This window comes from Lissotriton vulgaris, unplaced genomic scaffold (assembly GCF_964263255.1).
Source record: "Lissotriton vulgaris unplaced genomic scaffold, aLisVul1.2 SCAFFOLD_269, whole genome shotgun sequence".
Classification (NCBI taxonomy): domain Eukaryota; kingdom Metazoa; phylum Chordata; class Amphibia; order Caudata; family Salamandridae; genus Lissotriton; species Lissotriton vulgaris.
The window spans coordinates 545582-564913 of NW_028241749.1; the positions used below are offsets into that span (position 1 = coordinate 545582).

Genomic DNA, 19332 nt, shown 5'->3' on the forward strand with positions numbered 1-19332 from the left:
GAAAATGTTAAAAAAATAAATACCATAAAACGGGGAGCCCTACTTATGTGTGACATTTCCATGATTTCAGTGTGTATGTGTGACACTTAGAGTGACACTTTCCACTCAGTGAAATCCAAGCTACAAAGTGCAAAGTAATAGATATCCATTATTGCACCCTATTCAGCAATGAGAAGCAATAAAGAACCTGCCTCAAAGTGATACAATAGACCTATTCCATAGGATTACACAGAGTCCGAAAAAGAGGTGGAGAGTAGGCACTAATGTTCTGTTAGCCACAGCTACCTGAGAGTCACTGCCAAAAAAGCAACAGTCAAGGGAAATTAACAAAAAGACTTCTGTTGCAGAGAAGGGAGAACGGTGGGTCAAAGGAAAACAGAAGTTTAAAAGTTCTATGTGCAGTGTTTTATTGTTCTATCCAAGACATCATTAGAATGCTCTTTTCAAGTATTTTCAGGAAGGACTGAAAAATCCATGCAGCCAGCTCCCTCCTCAATTATCATTCTGTTCGTTATAACACATTTATTTCTAGAATAGCAACCCCCTAAATTCGATGTTGATGGTAGGAGGAAAGCCACCAGGCATCTTATGCTTTACAAAAGTCATTTTCAAAAAAGGTCATGTAGGGAGCTAAGCAGGTACCATAAATCTGTTCAACAGGCTGTAGGCCTCTGTTTTACTCAGAGGCTTAACTCGCTCATTCAGTAAGTGCAAATCTGCAAATTTAAGATGCGCTCAGTGAAGACAAAGGGTTGTAAAAAGTTCTTACGGCAGAGCGCCAAGGAATCTCCGTTGATAAGATTCGAACAATCCAAAAGCCAGTAACTGCTAACATGCCAAGAGCTACACACAAATAAACAATAAAAAACAAAGACCATGCTCAAAATAAATAACCTACGCTTATAGCAGTGAGAGCCTTGCAAGGCTTGTAAATAGTTGCTAAAACCCTGCTATCCAGTAGCATCTAGGCGCTAGCCAAACTGCTGTAATTAATTTATACTTTGTATGGCATTTTTTTGTCTTTACATAATTATATTTACATTTGGCATTAAATACGAAAATATTTGCGTTGTATAAAAATGTACACTCGAAAAACAGAGTTCTACAAACACTGGTAGAGCTAAAACTTGTTTTTATTTTGTTTTCAGTGCTCCAGTGAAGTGCATGTTACATTGCTCTCTCTCTCCTTGCTTATCCTCTACTTCCCCTTCTACTTTCATCCCCTCTACCATGCTCCATGATGTTCTCCAATCCAACATGTCTTGTTTCTACTCCTCATTTTAATTGTTTTACAGTTATTTGTTTAACAAGGACCTGGCACTTGCAAAGAGCTCGCTTCGTTTATGTGCTACGAAAACACGTATTTTTCACTTGAAAAATGTTTTAATTTACCTTTCTAACATATTGTTTGCAATGCTAGAGTAGTAATTTAAAAAGAACTACAACGCATCAGAATTTACGCAGACTCGTGTGAGTATCAGTGGCCATTTTGAAATGGGATTTCTTTAATAAAAAATCAGTTGAAAGATTGTCGACCATGCGTTCACATGTATTGTGACAAAAAAACACAGGCATGGCTGGTGGTCTTTTAGAGCTGACTTTTTTTTAGCTCTATCAGTGCTGGTTAAAGATCCAGGCAGTTTGGTATCTGAGATTCTGCGAGTGTGGGGTGGAGGGGACAAACACCCTTATATCCATACTACAGTTCATTTTATGCATGTTTAATGTGAAAACCATTGCTTGTCAATCATCATCTCCACTAGTACTAATTCAATTATATTCTCAATCATGTGTAAATATCATCTTGCCCTCACGCATGAACCACTCTTAACATTCAAATTCCCACCTGTTAAAAGTGGCAGACTAACCCTCCTAACATATGTTAATATTTTATTCGTGATAAACCAGTCTGAGAAATAAGGGCCTAAAAAACATTCATGACTCATTGCAAATTTCCTTATGCGTCCCATTAAGACCTAGGCATTCAGTGTTCATGGTAAGTCCTGTTTATATCATTGATTAGTTTGGTACTCACATGGCAATCCGAGAACATCGACATTTCATTTTCCATATGTAAGAGTCTTATTTCTATTTAATACGTACTTTCGATTCTTCTTCATACTCATAGTTTGTATTACATTCTACGAGTAAAGTTGATACATCGGCATCGTAGTCAAAATACAATTTCCATTACTCATTTATAAAGGTCTTGTAACGTGGTTTCCGTGTCAAACATTGTTTGCGCAGCCATTAAACTCTCTTCTTCACTCAAACCTGCCATGGTCAACATATGCAGAATAGTTGAAAGTTTCACGGGCAGTGTACTTCGTACAGGAATAATGACCGTTGGAAAATTGCTCTGCTGCTGTGCTCAAAGAGGTTCCAAACACGTCTATTCTTAAAGTTATGTGTTAAGAAGGGGTGGGGCAGGTTTAAAGAGCAAGAGCTGCTATAGGCTTAGTTAACCTAACCCTAGGTGCAGGGGCGTGGTGATCGGCAGTCTTAGGCTTCACCCGGAAATGCGTGGTTTGGTCGGTGCGCGTTGTGCGCGCTTTATCGCATTTCGAAGGAGCAGGCCAGCGCAGGGTGGACGGCGTTTTAATAAGCAGGGGGGACGGCGTCCACCCTGGAAAGTTAGTGGGCGGACGCGTGGTACCCCGACTCGAGCCCTGATTGTCAGGCATGAGTGTCTTAAATAATATGAAGTAGCAACTGGAGTCCATGATGCATGTTGATTTACAGGCAATTAAACGAAAAAAAAGAAAATGATGACTACGTTGTAGAGAACAAAATAGCCTACCCATCCCGAAGCCACTATATATTTCTCTGGAATGAAGTGAAGTGCCTCATGTAGCAACTGCATAGTGAGGCCCTTCCGTGCTCATTAGCATAAATGGCCAATCAATTCAGTTGAAGTTTACAAAACAGTTGCCAAATTGAATATTAGAGGATTAAAATGTTGGATCTCAAATTTTCTCCAGGAAATATTCTTAGCTGTGTTTTTAGTTTTCACACCAGATACTCAAGCTGCTTTCAGAGTGATCCATATTGATAAACCATAACACTGTACTTTGAATATGATTTCATGCTATGTGTTCATTATCTTTGGTATCATATGATTGTGTTACTTTAAACGTTCACGGTTTGCGTGTTATCGACCATGTATACAGCAGTGCTTATTTTGTAAATAAATAAGTGCCAGGGGCCTCATGAAGAGGCTATTACAGCATGAACCACCCACTGCCCCTGACAGTACCAACTCGACTACTAACCATTGCACTCTTACAAGGCTGACAAATCAGACTATTCCAGGCCCCCAAAGCTATAAGAATGGTTTGGGGGAAGGCATTAGTATTTTTTAATGTATATTAAAGTTGTTTCGCTCTTCTCTAAATTTGACAAACAGCCCCACCATGTGGCAGACTGTCATTAGTGCTGGTGTTGACAATTAACTGCTGGTGCCAAGAACCGGATACAACCGGCTCAAATTAAGCACTGGTGTACAAGCAATGTATCCATTCTAACAGAGTTATCGTTTATCGTCTTTAGGTGGCAAAGGCATGGCTGGCTGGGAAGGTGGTATCCGTGTACCAGGAATATTCACATGGCTGGGTGTGTTACCTGCTAACACAGAGATTGATGAACCTACAAGTCTTATGGATGTTTATCCTACAGTGGTGCATCTTGCAGGAGGAACATTGCCGCAAGACAGGTACACACACTTCTCAGCTAATTAGAGAGAGAGAGAGAGAGAATTCAGGATGGAATGTGGGAATTCTGGATGGTAAGACTTTCGAAATCGGGTGCATGTTAATGAGTTTTTTTGTCCCATGTGTGGATATTGACTTTTGTACTCCCATACTTTGACAATTTGAATTTGAGTGGTATAGGAAAATCAGATATGGATTCTGATAAGTCTTGCGCTGAAAACATTTTTTATGATTTACCCTTTCAGATGGAACATTTTCAAACCTAACATAGGCAAGTCATAAAACGGCCCATGAAATATATTTATCCATGCACATTCATTTGAAGTTGAATGCTAATTCTTTAACTGACTGTTCAGACTCCATTAAAAAAAAAAAAGTCCTGTGTACTCCGAAATGAAGGAAGTCAGAATGCACAAGCCTCACTGGGGACAGAAACACAAAGTCCCCCCACCCCCCTCCCCCCCCCCCTTGCCGACTACAAACCCTACATTTTCAATATCAATGACTTTTCCCTGTTTCAGGAATGCATCCAGCCACGTGTCAACCTTTCTGCCTTGCAACATCCGCCAAAATAGATGGAGTGGCGGTTGGTGCTTCTACAGCAGTGTGACAGATAATAATGAAAAACACAAAGCCAAGGAAGGGCATCAGTCTTTCAGTTGTAGTCTGATGATAGACACCATATGAATTTACACTTCCAAATGAATGAGGTGGACAGCCAACTTCTTGTATTAAATGCATGTTTTACATCGTATGGTTGAACAAACTGGCCAGTTATTTTAACTCCACCCCTGTTTTGGTATAATTAAGCAGACAGTTTGGTGTATGCACTTTCAAATTACCCAAACCATTACAGAAAAGTCCTCTCATCATGAATTGTAATGAGAACCTGTACTTACCGCCTCCGATGAGTTTCATAGCTAGCTGTACATTGCAACACAAGACACTGTGCTGGTCTTTTTAGTACTTTTTGTAAACAAGTTCCTGCAGGAATCCAATGTGGTCCCTTCAAATTGTCCACCGTGCCACAGTAATGGCATTGTACGGTTGGTTGAACAGTTGTGTTCTTGTAAATAAATTGTCTGTGTAAAGGTTATAACCTTTATGAAAGAGATTCAGCAAGATCCCACATAATCTTTTGTGTCCTCATATGACAACAGACTCAATGTGCCACAACCTAAGGGGTCAGTTGACCATCCTCCATTATGACTGTGAATCTCAGAAGTGGATGAGAACAAAGAATGGGAAGTGGGTGCCCTTGTACACCACCTCAAATCTGCATGTTGGGCTTAATCATAGGACCAGCGGAAAATCAGGGTTGTTCTTTCTCCATAAAATGTACGCCACCCAGATATCTTCCATCTTTCCACTACTGTTACAACCCAGATCCAATTTACAGACTCTGCCCACTGATTTCACCCAGCTCCCAAGAGCAGGCAGGGTGGGTTTCAGGCAGTTTATACAGATCTCCTTCATTGCCAAAAAAATGAGATAGAAAAGCAGGCATTATTGCCTGTCCGATGTGCACCAATACAGTTGAACATTCAGCCCAAACAGGATCAGGAGGGGGGCACACTGTGATCTGTTCTCCAAACATCACTCTCAACACACTGTCCCAAAAGATGCTCAAACTGGGGCAAGACACAAACATTTTCATATCATTTGTGTTCCCGCATCCATTACAATGGAAGGGGGTGGGGGAGGGGGCAGCATCTACAGCAAATTTTGCCCCAGTTATATGGCTTCTGTGCCAGGTAAAATGATGATTTTTCCTCAGCAGTGCTGATCTGACAGTAGAGAACATGAGGCGTAAAGAGTTTTGACAAATGTTGGGATGTTCGTCTACCGGTTGATATCCAACCCAAGGTTGGACAGGTATTTTGCATCTCTCTATATCTGCCTTAAGCAGCCTCCAATACCAGACAAAGATTTCCTTTTTTATCAGCTTGGGGTCCTGTAACCTGTCCTCCATTGCCCATCTCTCCCTGCCATCCAATTCATGCCCAAGCCCCCATGAAGCCAATTGAAAGCATTTATACTGTGACTGTGTGCCCTTAATTTATGCCCTTAGCGCCTCCCATAACGTTACCCCGATGCCTTCCCATAATTACCCCCATCGATTAATACCCACTTTAATCAACGGGATACTCGGCTTCTCCTGCAAAAAAGAAGGTGTTGTGTGGCGTTTTAGGCTCCGAGTGAATTTTCCCGATTCATGCCCTTATATAGGTACAATTTACATTGCCCTTATATAGGCATAGAAATCAAGCCCTTATTTAGGCATAGCCCATGCTAACCAAATACAGGCATGGCTACTTCTACCCGTACCAAACGTCACAACGATTTCTTGGAAAATCGGTTTAAGCAGTCAGGGAAGTTCCCCTTATGCCAGACTTAACGTCAAACTATGGCATTCCTAAACACCTTCAAGGTATAAATATACCTTCACTTGCTCTAGCAAGATACAGTGGTTCGGAGCAGTTCGACTATCTACTTGCCCGACGCAGCTCGCTACAGCAAGTACAGAAGGAAGCCAACTCTCCAGCTGACGCACTGATCAGGAAGCTGCCCTTCTCCTGCCGAGAATTCAGCACCAGTGTTTCCAGCTCCCCTTGCGGGGTGTTGGGAAATCGAGTCCCGAGACAGAGATATCAGACCTCCTTCATTCTAACTAAGGTATCGACCTGATTAGAACCCTAGAGAAACATTTGGCAGATTCTTGGCAAAAATAACTAAACCTTTGCTACACAATACTTACTTCTTCCCGCGTACTAGACTTAGGTTATGTACATTGGGGTAGGCGAATTTTAGAAGCACCAGTTGAGCATTTTAGTCTGTTATTTACGTATGTATTTTTATTGGGCTCAGAAACCATACAATGCTCTTACAGTATTATTTTATAATATTGTTCTCGCTGTACGCATTATACTTTGCAGTTTGCATAACGATTGTAGCAGTTCACTTCTCTTGCATGAGAAAGAAGACTGTTCAATAAACCCTTTTTATTAGGTCTCGCCTCTCAATGCACATGCGCATTGAGCAGAGCGAGACTAAAGCGACTTAAACAGACTTTACCCAACTAGTATCCCAACTGGCGATTTGGTGCTGTGCCCGTGCGCTTTTAGGTCAATGCGCAAGCGCATTGACCTAAAATGCGCGTGCACATCATCAAATCGCCATCTGTTCCCCAGCAGCACTCCTCCCACACCTTTGAAGTGAAGCAAGCGCGGAGATGCCCCAGGGTAAGTCATGCGCTATATAAGCTTCATACATTTACATTTACATTTACATTTACATTTACTTGTGTAACGCAGGAACATTTATTATTTCTATCCAACACAATTATTAATGCAAGTTGGTAGATTTATGTAATCTATAATTCCTGAATGTAAGAGGTTTATACTGTAGCATGGCCAGCGCATGTGAACGCTAAGCCTTTACTGTTATACTTAATAAGGCTCGCTGTTACTATTCTATTCTGTAGTTACTTAATACCAGCAATTAATGTTACCTAGGTTTGTCAAATGTTGTCCATCTGACTGAACAATAAATTATTCAGGTGATAGTACTTTGCTAAATCACAGACTCCAGTCTGCATTATGCGTGTTACTCAAACAACACTTACTTCCGCCATAATGTATCCAAAGAGTGCACCCTAATGTGGCAGGAATTAATTTGCCGACAATCCCTGTGAAAGCATGGCCCACGCATGTATAGCATTTACTGGATCAAGATTACATCCAGCTAGCAGGAATGGAGGCAATTTCTGAAATATAAATCACCTATGTTCAAACACTGATTATTTCATGCATTTGACTAGCCTCCATTGTGCCGTTTAAAACACAATATTTTTTCAAATCAAGGAATGATTTGGTTAGCTTCCTAGCATTAACTCACTCTATCTATCTATCTATCTATCTATCTATCTATCTATCTATCTATCTATCTATCTATCTATCTATCTATCTATCTATCTATCTATCTATCTATCTATCTATCTATCTATCGCCACTCACTCTATCTATCTATCACCCTCACAGCATCACTCTGTGCAACCATTCAACAACAACTGGTTTAAATATGTTCTCTCAATGTTTCAAGCTTTATTACAATTGTCACAAAAATATGTTAATATTTCAACTCTGTTCTTGGATTTTCGTCACAATAAAATACACTGAACATATTCTTCACAAAAGTTATTTACAATACTTTAAGCTATTGCTATTATAAATTACAAGAAATTTTATTTAAGTATTAATTCTTTAAAAAAATTTAAAGCCATTTGTATTTGTAATATGAATACATCTAAGTCACGTACATACAAAACATGTTGCATTACAAATGCTATAGGTGTCACATTTACAAAAGTTAAAAGTATTGGCATTGTAAATGACAAAGCTATTAATTTTGCTATTTTCAAGACCAACACATAAAAAAAATTACAAAACCAATAGATCCAACTTTTCTAATGCGAGACCTATTGCATTTCCAATGCTTGTTGAAAACACCTGTCTCTCTATTTCTCTGCAACTCTGTAGAAAACGAAGCATGCACGATTGACTGAGTGAAATACTTATCTATTGTTTCCGCGACTCTAGAGATACATTTCTTATTCTTGGGAAACAAAGTTGTCATGTTTATGTGGTTGTCAGAAACTAACAGAACAGTCAGTCCTGGAGAGAGGTCTGGGCTTTGTGCCAACAAATGAAGGAGATCCGTTCCTTTTGAGAACGGAACTTGAAAAGTTTTTCTGTAAAGTTCGTCTTCATTTTTTCTTTAAAGACAGAACTGAAGACTCACAATCAGGAGATGGTATAGGTAACAACACAGGACTACGTCCTCCCTCTACCTTCACCCCTTTGAGTCACCAAGTTCCTTCCCTTGTTACCACCTTCGAACAGGCAGTTAGACATGATATCTCACAGCTGCACAACACTGAACGGAGAACGTTCCACAATTTTTCCAAACTAGAACAACAGGCGGTTAAAAATCTCTCGCAAGATCCGTCCATTATCATAAAACCTGCGGATAAAGGGGGAGCCACTGTCATCATGGACTCGGAACAGTACCGTCAGGAATGTCTCAGACAGCTTGGTAATGACAAGTTTTACCAACGTCTAACTACAGATCCCACCCGGAGTTTACTTATTGAAATCAAAACTTTGTTGACCGAAGGTAACACCGAAGGGTGGATTACACCCCAGGAAGCAAGATTCCTTGTTACAGAGAAACCTATCATTCCAGGCTTTTATTGCCTTCCCAAGATCCACAAAGCCACTAGACCACCAACAGGCCGTCCCATCATTTCAGGGATTGGTTCTCTTCTGGAACCACTTTCCACTTTTGTGGATCATTTTCTCAGACCTTTAGTTAAGAAAATGCCTACGTACCTAGAGGACACAGCTGATGTCCTTAGACTACTACCAACTATACAATTCAATGTGGATACTGACCTCATGGTCAGTTTTGATGTAGAATCACTCTACACCTGCATTCCGCAACAGGATACGCTAGATGTAATTAGAGGTCTGTTATCAATGGAAGATCTTGACAGTATAACCCCAGTCAACTTTATTCTATCTCTTGCAGAACTGGCAATGAAGAAAAATTACTTTAAATTTGAAGAACAACTATTTCTACAGATCTCCGGGACCTCCATGGGGAGTGTCTTTGCCCCGAGCCTAGCCAACCTTTATGTACACCAACTGGAACAGAATCATATCCTCAACCATAGCAACCCATTCTTTGACCACCTGGTGCTATGGAAGAGGTATATAGATGATGTTCTGGTAGTGTGGAGAGGTTCTATACTTGAAGTACAGGCTTTTCACATATGGCTCAATGGATGCAATCCTTACCTCAAATTCACACTTGAGTACAGCCATGTAAAACTTCCCTTCCTAGACTTATCTATCTTTCCTGAAGATGGGAGTCTTCAGAGTGAGTTGTTCACCAAACCTATGGCGAGAAACTCACTCTTGTCATTCAACAGTCACCACCCACGTTCCCTTAGGGAGAACCTTCCTGTGGGCCAGTTCCTCCGAGTTAAGAGGAACTGTTCATCTAAAGAATTATTCAAAAAACATGCAACCGTACTAGCCACCCACTTAGAGGAACGCCACTACCCTAAGCACCTTGTGAACAAAGCATGGAAGCGTGCCTCGAATAATAACCGCGAGGCACTAATTGAAAGACGTCCACCTAAACCACCAACTGAACGTCTGACATTTGTCAGTACATTCAACACAATGTCCAACTCTGTACAAAAACGATTTTGAACAGCACTGATGCGAATCTTCCTTTACCATTGTTCGCATTTAAAAGGGCACCTAGCTTGCGTGATACCCTTGTCCACACAAGACCTAGGACAACCAGGACTGACAGTTCAACAACCTTGTGGAGCCTCCCTCCGGTCACTGGCCATCACCCCTGTGGGTCATGTAGTGTTTGCCCCCAGACTGAGAAAACGACTACAGTCGACATAGGGACAGGTAAGACATGGTTACTCAAGAAACACACAAATTGTAACACTGACAACGTCATTTACATGATAACCTGTCCCTGCTCCTTACGATATGTCGGCTACACCACCCGCAAGATCAAAATAAGAATAGGGGAACATAAAAGCACTATTAGATGTCGTAAACAGGCCACCAAATTAACAAATCATTTTTTAGATCACAGACATACTGCCGATGAGATGAAATGGGTTATACTCGAACGGCCATTTATTCCAGCACACATTAGTGACGTGTCCAAGTTCCTGTTCAAGAAGGAACAGAAGTGGGTCTTCCTTTTGAAGAGTCACATTGTAGGCTTGAACGATGATATACCCTGGACATCGCTATAAATCTATGATTTCGGGACCATCTCATCACATGAATTCAATTTAATTGGGATCCTGAACTGTACAAATCCCATACCACATTTTGGTGCCTCTCTATGAACCTGGTACACTATTCCGTATTCCGGCCCCTGGTGCTACACTGTACTAATATAGAATTAATAAACAAACATTCATGTATATTGAATGTTGTTCTAGTTCTTACATTATAGTACATAAGTGTGCAAGGGTCTGCATTATTGACAGCAACCCGACATCAACATATGTGCTGCTTTTTCATTTAAATTAGATCTCATACCACACGTGGAATGGGACATACTTCCACTTGATTATATCTTGGTTCATTTAACCTGACATTGTGCTGCAAATTACAGCCCTTTGGGTGGCGCTATATATACACGCTATATATACATATATATATATATGCTTTGGTCCTCTTTGTGGCGTTATACAAATAGGTGCTTTGCCCGCACACTGAGTCTCTTTCTTAGATATACAACATACAGTAGTGTACATCGATTAGCAACTGAGCATTAGCGCAAGCGCAGTTCAGCGAATCGGTTTATGTAGCACATGCGCGTTTCGACATTAAAGATCCTCAAGACGACGCATGCGCAATACACTTGAGATACCTAGCGCATGCCCAGATCTGTCGCAGTGCTTTATCCGGGCGGCGATCCAATCGAACGGCCCACACAACTACAACTTACTAGCGCTTTCGCGCAAGCCCATTCCTTTTGATTACAACAGCGCATGCGCGATTCGAAGCCATTTTTCTTCGACGCATGCGCAGTCTAACCAAGATACACAGCGCACGCGCATATCCACTGTAGTGCTTCATTAGCGCGGCGATTTGACAATCCCCTACACAGCTGGGGCTAATGAGCCTATTAACGCGGACATAAATAGACATGCGCGCCCACGACCCTGCTACCTCCACTCCCTCTCGGACGCTGGTGTAGAGGTACCGACGGAAAGGTAGGGCAATACATCCTGCTGCCCCTCATGTTAGTGGGAACCAACTTTTAGCCATCTTAACGCCATTTAAGAGCTCTTTGAGTTGGGGTTTTAATCTGAGACTCTTGTTAACTTCCTTCCTGCATAGTATTGGCCATGAGCTGTAAATGAGGTTGAGTCTTTTTTCTTGACAACTAGGTTTTGTTAGGAGACTACTGGGAATGCAAATAAAATTGAGTATAAGTCCCTCTGCTATTTTTCTGAGGTTCTGTTTCACATTTCCATCCTAACTAGAGCGGGGCCTCCTTCTTCCCGAGTGGGTGCCGGGTGAGGTGAGGCGTACTCCCACACAATGCTGGGTAAGTCATTACGCTTTTTACACATAGCCGTGATTGTTTACACGTATTAATATAGACAGGATTAGATTGTCTGTTCTGTTAGCGGTGAGTGATTCTCTCACCGCAGTGTTTGTGTGCTTAGTTACTTGTTCTAGTTTCCTTAATTCCGTTACACACTATATCTTCTGATGCACGCTTATCCTCCTCTTTTTATAGGAGATACTGAAAGATCTGGATTCCCTCCAGTACACATCTGGGCTCAGAGGAACTGGTAGGATCTATCCAGTGTATATAGCTTGCACAGTCACATAGTTTTGTTGTTTATAGTTGCAGTCGCAGTTTCCCAATGGTCCTGAAGAAAGCTTAGACCAATAGTCAATTTAGCTGAAACATGTCGACCTCCACTCACTTTGCCTATGTATAGTTATTTTTTCAAACTATTTGGGCATTTTTAATATTGACCCTAGTACCATACTGATTAAACTTAATTTTGGTCCTTTGAGTCAATTTTATTTTCACTGTTCACTTTAATTTTTCCACTTGCACTGCACCCCATTAGCATCACCAGTGAAGCCCAGTGGTCTGGATTTACATCATGATAATCCATCTCCGCACCATCACTAGGTGCACTGTCTGAGATTTGGATTGATGACATCTCCCACATGACGACACTCCACCAAATGGGTGGGCTGATGGGATTTTCTTTACCAGCCCAGGGTTATCACTTCTAGTGTTACTAATGGTTTGGGGACTCTAGTTCAGTTACGGCACACGTACAATTTTTCTGGACCAGACCACTTTCTTGGTTGTTGATGTCAGAAACTAATCCCTTCATGTGATTTCGAGAAAGTTTCTAGTGACCTCTGAGCTAGCTGGCACTCACAATTAAGTTTAGTATATTCGATAGAGACCTAGTCGACCTCAGTCCTACGTCTAATCTATACAATATATTATTCCAATGCGCGGAGCCTATTGGGAATATAGGAACTACACTACAAAGGTGTACCTGGGGAATTCCAAACTGTGGCAAACTCTGAGTAATATGAAATTCCAAAGATTTTCCTTGTGTGATACCAAACATCAAGAAAGCCCCGCAAATCTTTCAGCCAAACCTTCTTAAAGTCCTTCTGGTCCCCAAACTTATACAGGAAACCATCCTGCCCGATTAGATTCAACAATCCTGCATAGATTCTGCCCCAGCTAAAGTAATCTGCACTCCCCAGGAGCACTCTACAGTTCTTAAATTGAAAGGAAAGTTAATATGGGAAAACATCCGGCATTGCCCCTCCGCCCTTAGACATTTTATTCTGTAGTTTCTTCCAACTAAGTCTAGGACTTTTAGAGACCCTTATAAAACACACTATCATCCTTGAATCTTATCTAGACTGCTTTTGGAAAAGGAGAGTGTGATATTGTCAAGAGTCAACTTGGGGAGGATTGTCATCTTCACAAAATTTGCTCTACCATAAAGGTCAAATAGAAGATGACCCCAGCTAGATAGGAATGCTTCAATTTCCTTCCTCACCCTCCTCAAATTATACTCTGGTACTTCTTCCAATTTATACAAAACTGAGATATGCAAATACCTGATCAGCCTGGAATTGCCCGCCCCCCAGCAGTACTTGCTATATTCCATACAATCACTTCCCTCTTATTTAGGGAATAGCCCCAGAAGGCCCCAAATGCTTTTGTTATGACCTCCATACGCTCCACTGTTTCCTGTGGATTGCTCATATACAAAATGAGATAATCTGCCTAAAGGCCCAGTTTGAGCTTCTACTACTGTGATTCAAAAGGCACAATTTCCGCTTCTGCCCTAAAAACCTGCACCGACAACTCTATATACAATTCAAAAGTAGTGGAGGCAGTAGGCAGCCCTGACGTATCCCCCTCAAGATCTTAACCTTCCTTGTCAGTCTCCCAATAACCAAAATCTAAGCTGACAGAGCCTGGTAGAGGGTTTTAACAAGTCGTAGTATTAGGAAACTTTATTGTTTGGTCAATAAAAACTGTAATAACTGTGCAAGAAGCAGCTAAATATTCAATTAACAAGAATAGAGTTGTCTTTGTCCCATTTTCCTTTTGTGTATGACAGAGTCAATTTACTGATCTATTTCCTCACAACTTTAATGGGGGTGTTAATGCATTGTTCAACAAAAAGGGATGATTTGTTTTCTGAAAGGCAGATGGATTTACATATGCGCTCTCTGGTGAGACTTAATCTCAAAAGCATTAGTAAAATGCAAGGAATCAGTTTAAAATGTTAAAATAGCAGCCTACAACACCATTGTCCTTATTGACGGATTAGATCCCTAAGCAGATTTAATATGTGCAACCCACTTTTGATGTCCCAGACTTGGATTAAAAATACTGTGCACTGTCTCATTCCCTATTTAGATCTCTCTGTCAGCCCTGGGACTGCGGGCCAGTCTGGCACAGGTGAAATAGTGCTTTAACTACAGCTACAAAACCTAAGTCCAAATACCTCTACGATCTCACAAATAAGCCCAACACACCCTATTGAACTCCTTTGTGGCGTCAATGGTAACAATAGTCAATGGGTCTGAATTTGCTGTTGCCCTGGACACTGCATGGTAACATTGGATTTGCAGGATACACACTTCTGCATTCCCATCCTGCCTGCCCTGAAGTATTATCTGCGGTTCATGGTGGGCCAAGAGCGCTTTCCAGTTTGCTTTGCTCCCTTTCAGCCTCATCAGCGCCCAAGGGTGTTCATGAAAGTGATGGCGGTGCTTGCAGAACATCTGTGAAGTTCAGGGGTTCCTGTCTTCCTCCACTGTGATGATTGCCTGTTGAAGGCAGACTCAACCCTGGCAGTCGCCTCCCACCTCACAACTATGGTGGAGCTGCTGCATAACTGCACACTGTGGTTGATAACCATAAAAACAGCTTTACTAGAGGCCATAACATCGGCAAGGAGGGTCAGCGAACTGCAGCCACTGTGTGTGCACCTTTTGTTAATACCACCTCTTGGCAGTCCTTCAAACATGTGCCTTTTTCATTCCAAAGTAGTGACAACCTTTCATGTAGGTTAAACCATCTAAAGAAGAGGAGAGATTCCACTGCCTGGACCCAAAAAGAGCATTGTCATTCTACCTTGATCGTACCAATGAATTCCCTGTGGACGATCAACTTTTTATAGGATTTGGTTGGCGCTAAGAAGGTAAGGTCGTGCAGAAATGGACCATCTCATGAAGGATAGTGCACTTCATAAATATCTTTTACACACTTGCCAAAAAGCAACACATTCTCGGGGCTTGCATGCTCATTCTACTAGAGCCAAAGCTGCAACCACTCTGTTATCCCGTAGAGTCCCTGTTCTGGACATCTACCAGGCAGCCATGTAGGCATCTCTGCACGCATTTACTAAACACTACTGCATTGACAGCCATGTTTGTAGTGTTGGGCACGTTGCCAGTCGGTCCTGCAGGACTTTTTGGTCGGAATCGGTTTTGCAGACCTAGCTATGGGGAGACATTGCCTGGGTATCCATTCTAAGGTAAGTAATCTGCAGCTACAAGTCTCTATCAGATGAACAAGTTGCTTATCTTTGGTAGCACCTTATCTGATATAGACTTCATCTAGATGCAGATTCTTTACTGACCCTACCATCCTCCCTGCTCTGTGAACTGATTACAATGTGAGGGCCGCTCTTCTAAGGGCCTTCGAAATTCACACCAATTGTCAGTGTTCTTCGTGGCTCCACGCTCCTGGTGTGAAAAGTCATGAAAAGAAGCTGTCGTCAGCTCGCTGGGTGGTGCCTATATATGCACCCCACACATCATTTACGGCACAGACACTGCCATCAACAGGGAGTAAACAGCACCACCTACCCGCATGCATGGTTGCTGCTCAAACATTTCTGATTCAGTCTGTTGTTTGTGGAATTTCCTAAGGTAAGAAATCTGCGGCTAGATGAAGTCTTTACCAGAAAAGGTGTCACCTAAAGTAAATAACTTGTTCAATTATGTTATAGCATTGTCCTTTCAGAAAACAAAAACTAGTAACTAATTAATTGTGAAACTCAGTGTTTAGCTCCCTATGGGCCGGATTCACAGAACTAACTTAAGACAAAATCCTAAACTTACTACCATTTTGGTATTCACAGAAGGCACTTACTCATTTTGGTATTTACAGAAGGCACTTACTCATTTCGGTATTCACAGAAGTTATGAGTCCTAACTTTAGGACTCCTAAATGCCTTCTGTGAATACCGAAAGTCTTAAAGTTAGGATATTTCTCAATTTAGGAGAGGTAAAGTTAGGACTCCTAACTTTAGGACTCCTTTAGGATAATCATTGTTGCAATGCAGGTACCCTTGCACCATGGTACAAAGGTGCCTACAATGTCGCACAGCAGCCCATTGTGTGTCAGCGCAGGGGACAAAGACAGGAACCCCGTATCTGAAGGATATGACACATTCGTGCCCTTTTCTGTTGCCTTCGGGCAGCGCAGCAGGAAGGCCTGCTGTGCTGCCCTATGGAAAAACCTCATAAATGAGGCCGGAGGAGCACAGTGGTCACTCCTATTCTTTAGAAACACTCTCCCAGTCCAAACAACCCAAATAAATGTTGTCACATAATATCCTTTTCTGCAGCTTTCCAGATTCAGAAGAGCAGGATGATGGCTCAGCACAATGATATCTGGCGGACTCTTTGATTTAAATTGCAACCCTGTGTAGTCCCTGCGGAGGGAGATAAGCTGTGTGGATCTCTGTATCCCACGACTTTATGGATTATAGTTGATGCTGCTGATGCCTCTGCCCTTATATTCACTGAGGTTTAGAAACCCATTAACATGGTTGATCATAAAACTAGCTTAGCTGCCTTCTGGAAGGCGAAACAGTGGGACTGGCACAGCCTTGGATCAGATCCTCTTTAGCCAAATATCTCACTCAACCCCCCACACATCTCTGAATTTTGGTCTATTCCTAATGAGGTTCCATGCTCTGCCCTCCTCCCTTGCCTTTGTAAAAATCACCTCTATCTCTGTTACATTGCTCGTGCATGTAAAATCAGTTCAGCCAAAGGCATATACATGACTGCTAACTGAACTAGTAAGGAGTCTAGTCTGAGCAGTAAATCTGCTTGCTTAGCATCTAATCTGAGAGATAGCTATATTTTCCATGTCTTGTATTGTGAAATGGTGTACATTTTTGGTTACCCGTCCTGCAACTTCCAAGGTAGATTGTACGTAATGGGGTCAGAAACTTGTTAACTTAGGCTAGAAGGGGAAGTGAATGGAAGTGGTTGGTATATGTGAAGGAAGACACTATGAACATTTTGAAAAACGATAGTGTTAAATTGCATATCCAAGTTATTTTGACCGCATGTAAAACATACGTCTTTTGAGACATATTTCGAAATAGAGCAGTAAAGTGCAGCATATGGTGTGTAATCCTAAATTGGGACTTACTCTGGGGATTCTGACCGATCTAGAAACAAGAAAAAAATGCCTACATTTTTCAGCTCCTCAAACTGATCAGGTCTTCAGTTCATCTAACATCCCATTCCTACATTACATACATAACATTCTAGTATGGAATACCATCTTGCTAAGCAATACATGAGATAAGAACACAACAGTTGTACAACGATTTGTGAATCGCAGTTTGTTTACTGTAAATTTACATGGCTCTAAATTAACTTAGTATTTTTTATGTACGACCATTATCTGTGCTTCTGCAGGAAGCTTTGTCCGTGATGTTTGCTTGTTACTTGTACGTGCATTCCTAAAATCAGCCTATATCTGCTGTTAAGATTTCTTTGCATAGGTAGTGCTGTGAAAAATCTGTGCATCAGCTAGGTGTGATGATGTTCATTCTTTGATTTCTTGTGCAACTTTGTTTCACTTTAACTTGAACTGCAAATGTTTGCCCCTCCTTAATTTTTGTATATTTGTTACTTGAGTGCTAGTGTATATGACGTTTAGCATGTTACATACCCAACAGTTAAAGACATAACTGGAAATTTATATCACTTATCTGATTAAAAATACCCTATTTTTATAAAGTAAAGAGGTTTATAAAATGTTCTTGTGTACAGTAGCTGAAACATATACATTGTTTTTCCAACATATTTAAATTCAGTGATGCATATTATTTCTGTTAACTTAGAGTCATTGATGGACGGAACCTTATGGACTTACTCCAAGGAAACACTGTCCACTCAGGACATGAGTTTATGTTTCACTATTGTGGGGAACACCTTCATGCAGTACGCTGGCACCAACGGGAAAGTGAGTATCAAGGTGACATTACTCATATTTAGAAAGATATTGTTTAAAGTAAAAAAAAAATGTATAATTGTGCTCCTGTCAATATTTGATTTGTATATCAGTTTAATGTCACGGAGAGGCACGCAATCTTTGTTGAAGCCTTTTAAGCCAAAAATGTTTTATTGAGTGCTGATGCTAATTTACTCCCACTTCAGGCAGCAACAAAACAGTAATGGAAAACACACTTAGGCCAATGACTGAGCTGTCTAAGATCTGAGTCTATAAACTGTGTAACAGTCAGCTCTATTGGATCAATTATTCAATTATAGCAAAGGAGATGTTAGCCACTATTTAGAATTTGGTAATACATGATCCTGACTCCAGAAACTGAACCTTCCTTTTGCACACCATAAGAGCAATCAAAGGTCACTCCAAATTTAGAGTCCGAATGAAGTCTTGAAAAATAGAGTGACAAACTGAAGTAATGATGTGATTACCCTCCAATAATTGCATTACTCATAGTCCCTCGTCCTTACTTCTGTGTTCTGTCTCATTAGATGAGGTGGCTGTCCGAGACAGGCACATCGTTACTTAAATACTATTTCAAGACAGACTATCTCATACATCATTACATGAAAGTTCAAGGCTGTCCGAAGCACATCAGTCTTCTAGAAGAGAAAGTGGGCATCAGGTCTTAAATAGGGAAGAGGGAATTTGAGAAAGTAGTTAATAGTATCTAAACAGGGCATTACTTCTTCATCCTTTTCCTCATCCTTCCTTTTTGTGAATATATCACATAACAAGCTGGATGTTCTTGCTACAACCAAGCATAAAGAAGACACCCCAACACTTGAGATCATGAAACAATCATGCCCCAAAATGATTAGTCTATAAGGGAATCCTTAGTTCTGGCCCAGTAGGAAGTTGTGATGCCCTCCCTTGCTCTCACATGGGTCAAGTCTTTCCTGTGGGGACTAGAAGAAACCCTGATTTCAACATCTAAGTAAGGTCTCCAAAAAGAAGATCTAGTTTTGGGGGCACCACATCTCCACAGTACTGTCCCAAAGACAGCAGACCCTATATTGGTTAGTCCATTAATCCCTTGCAGATCCACATCAGAGCCGCCAGCAGTAAGACAAATTTGAGTGTTGACCAACTACAGAGACAAAGTGATCCAGTGCCTCCAAAGGAGGATGAGAAACAAGGGTGGTAGCACTATTTAAAATTATATTAAAACAAAAAACCT

At 41.2% G+C, this 19332-nt stretch overlaps 1 protein-coding gene across 6 annotated transcripts in view; it reads left to right on the plus strand.

Moving 5' to 3' along the window:
• The window catches only part of LOC147669891 (arylsulfatase D-like), a 567561-nt gene that overhangs the window by 522251 nt on the left and 25978 nt on the right, over positions 1–19332 (plus strand). For all 6 annotated transcript variants that reach the window (XM_086948166.1, XM_086948168.1, XM_086948165.1 and 3 more), the window contains exons 9-10: positions 3550–3712; positions 17986–18107. In XM_086948166.1, coding sequence (XP_086804292.1) covers positions 3550–3712; positions 17986–18107 — 285 coding nt within the window. The remainder of the gene's footprint in view (positions 1–3549; positions 3713–17985; positions 18108–19332) is intronic.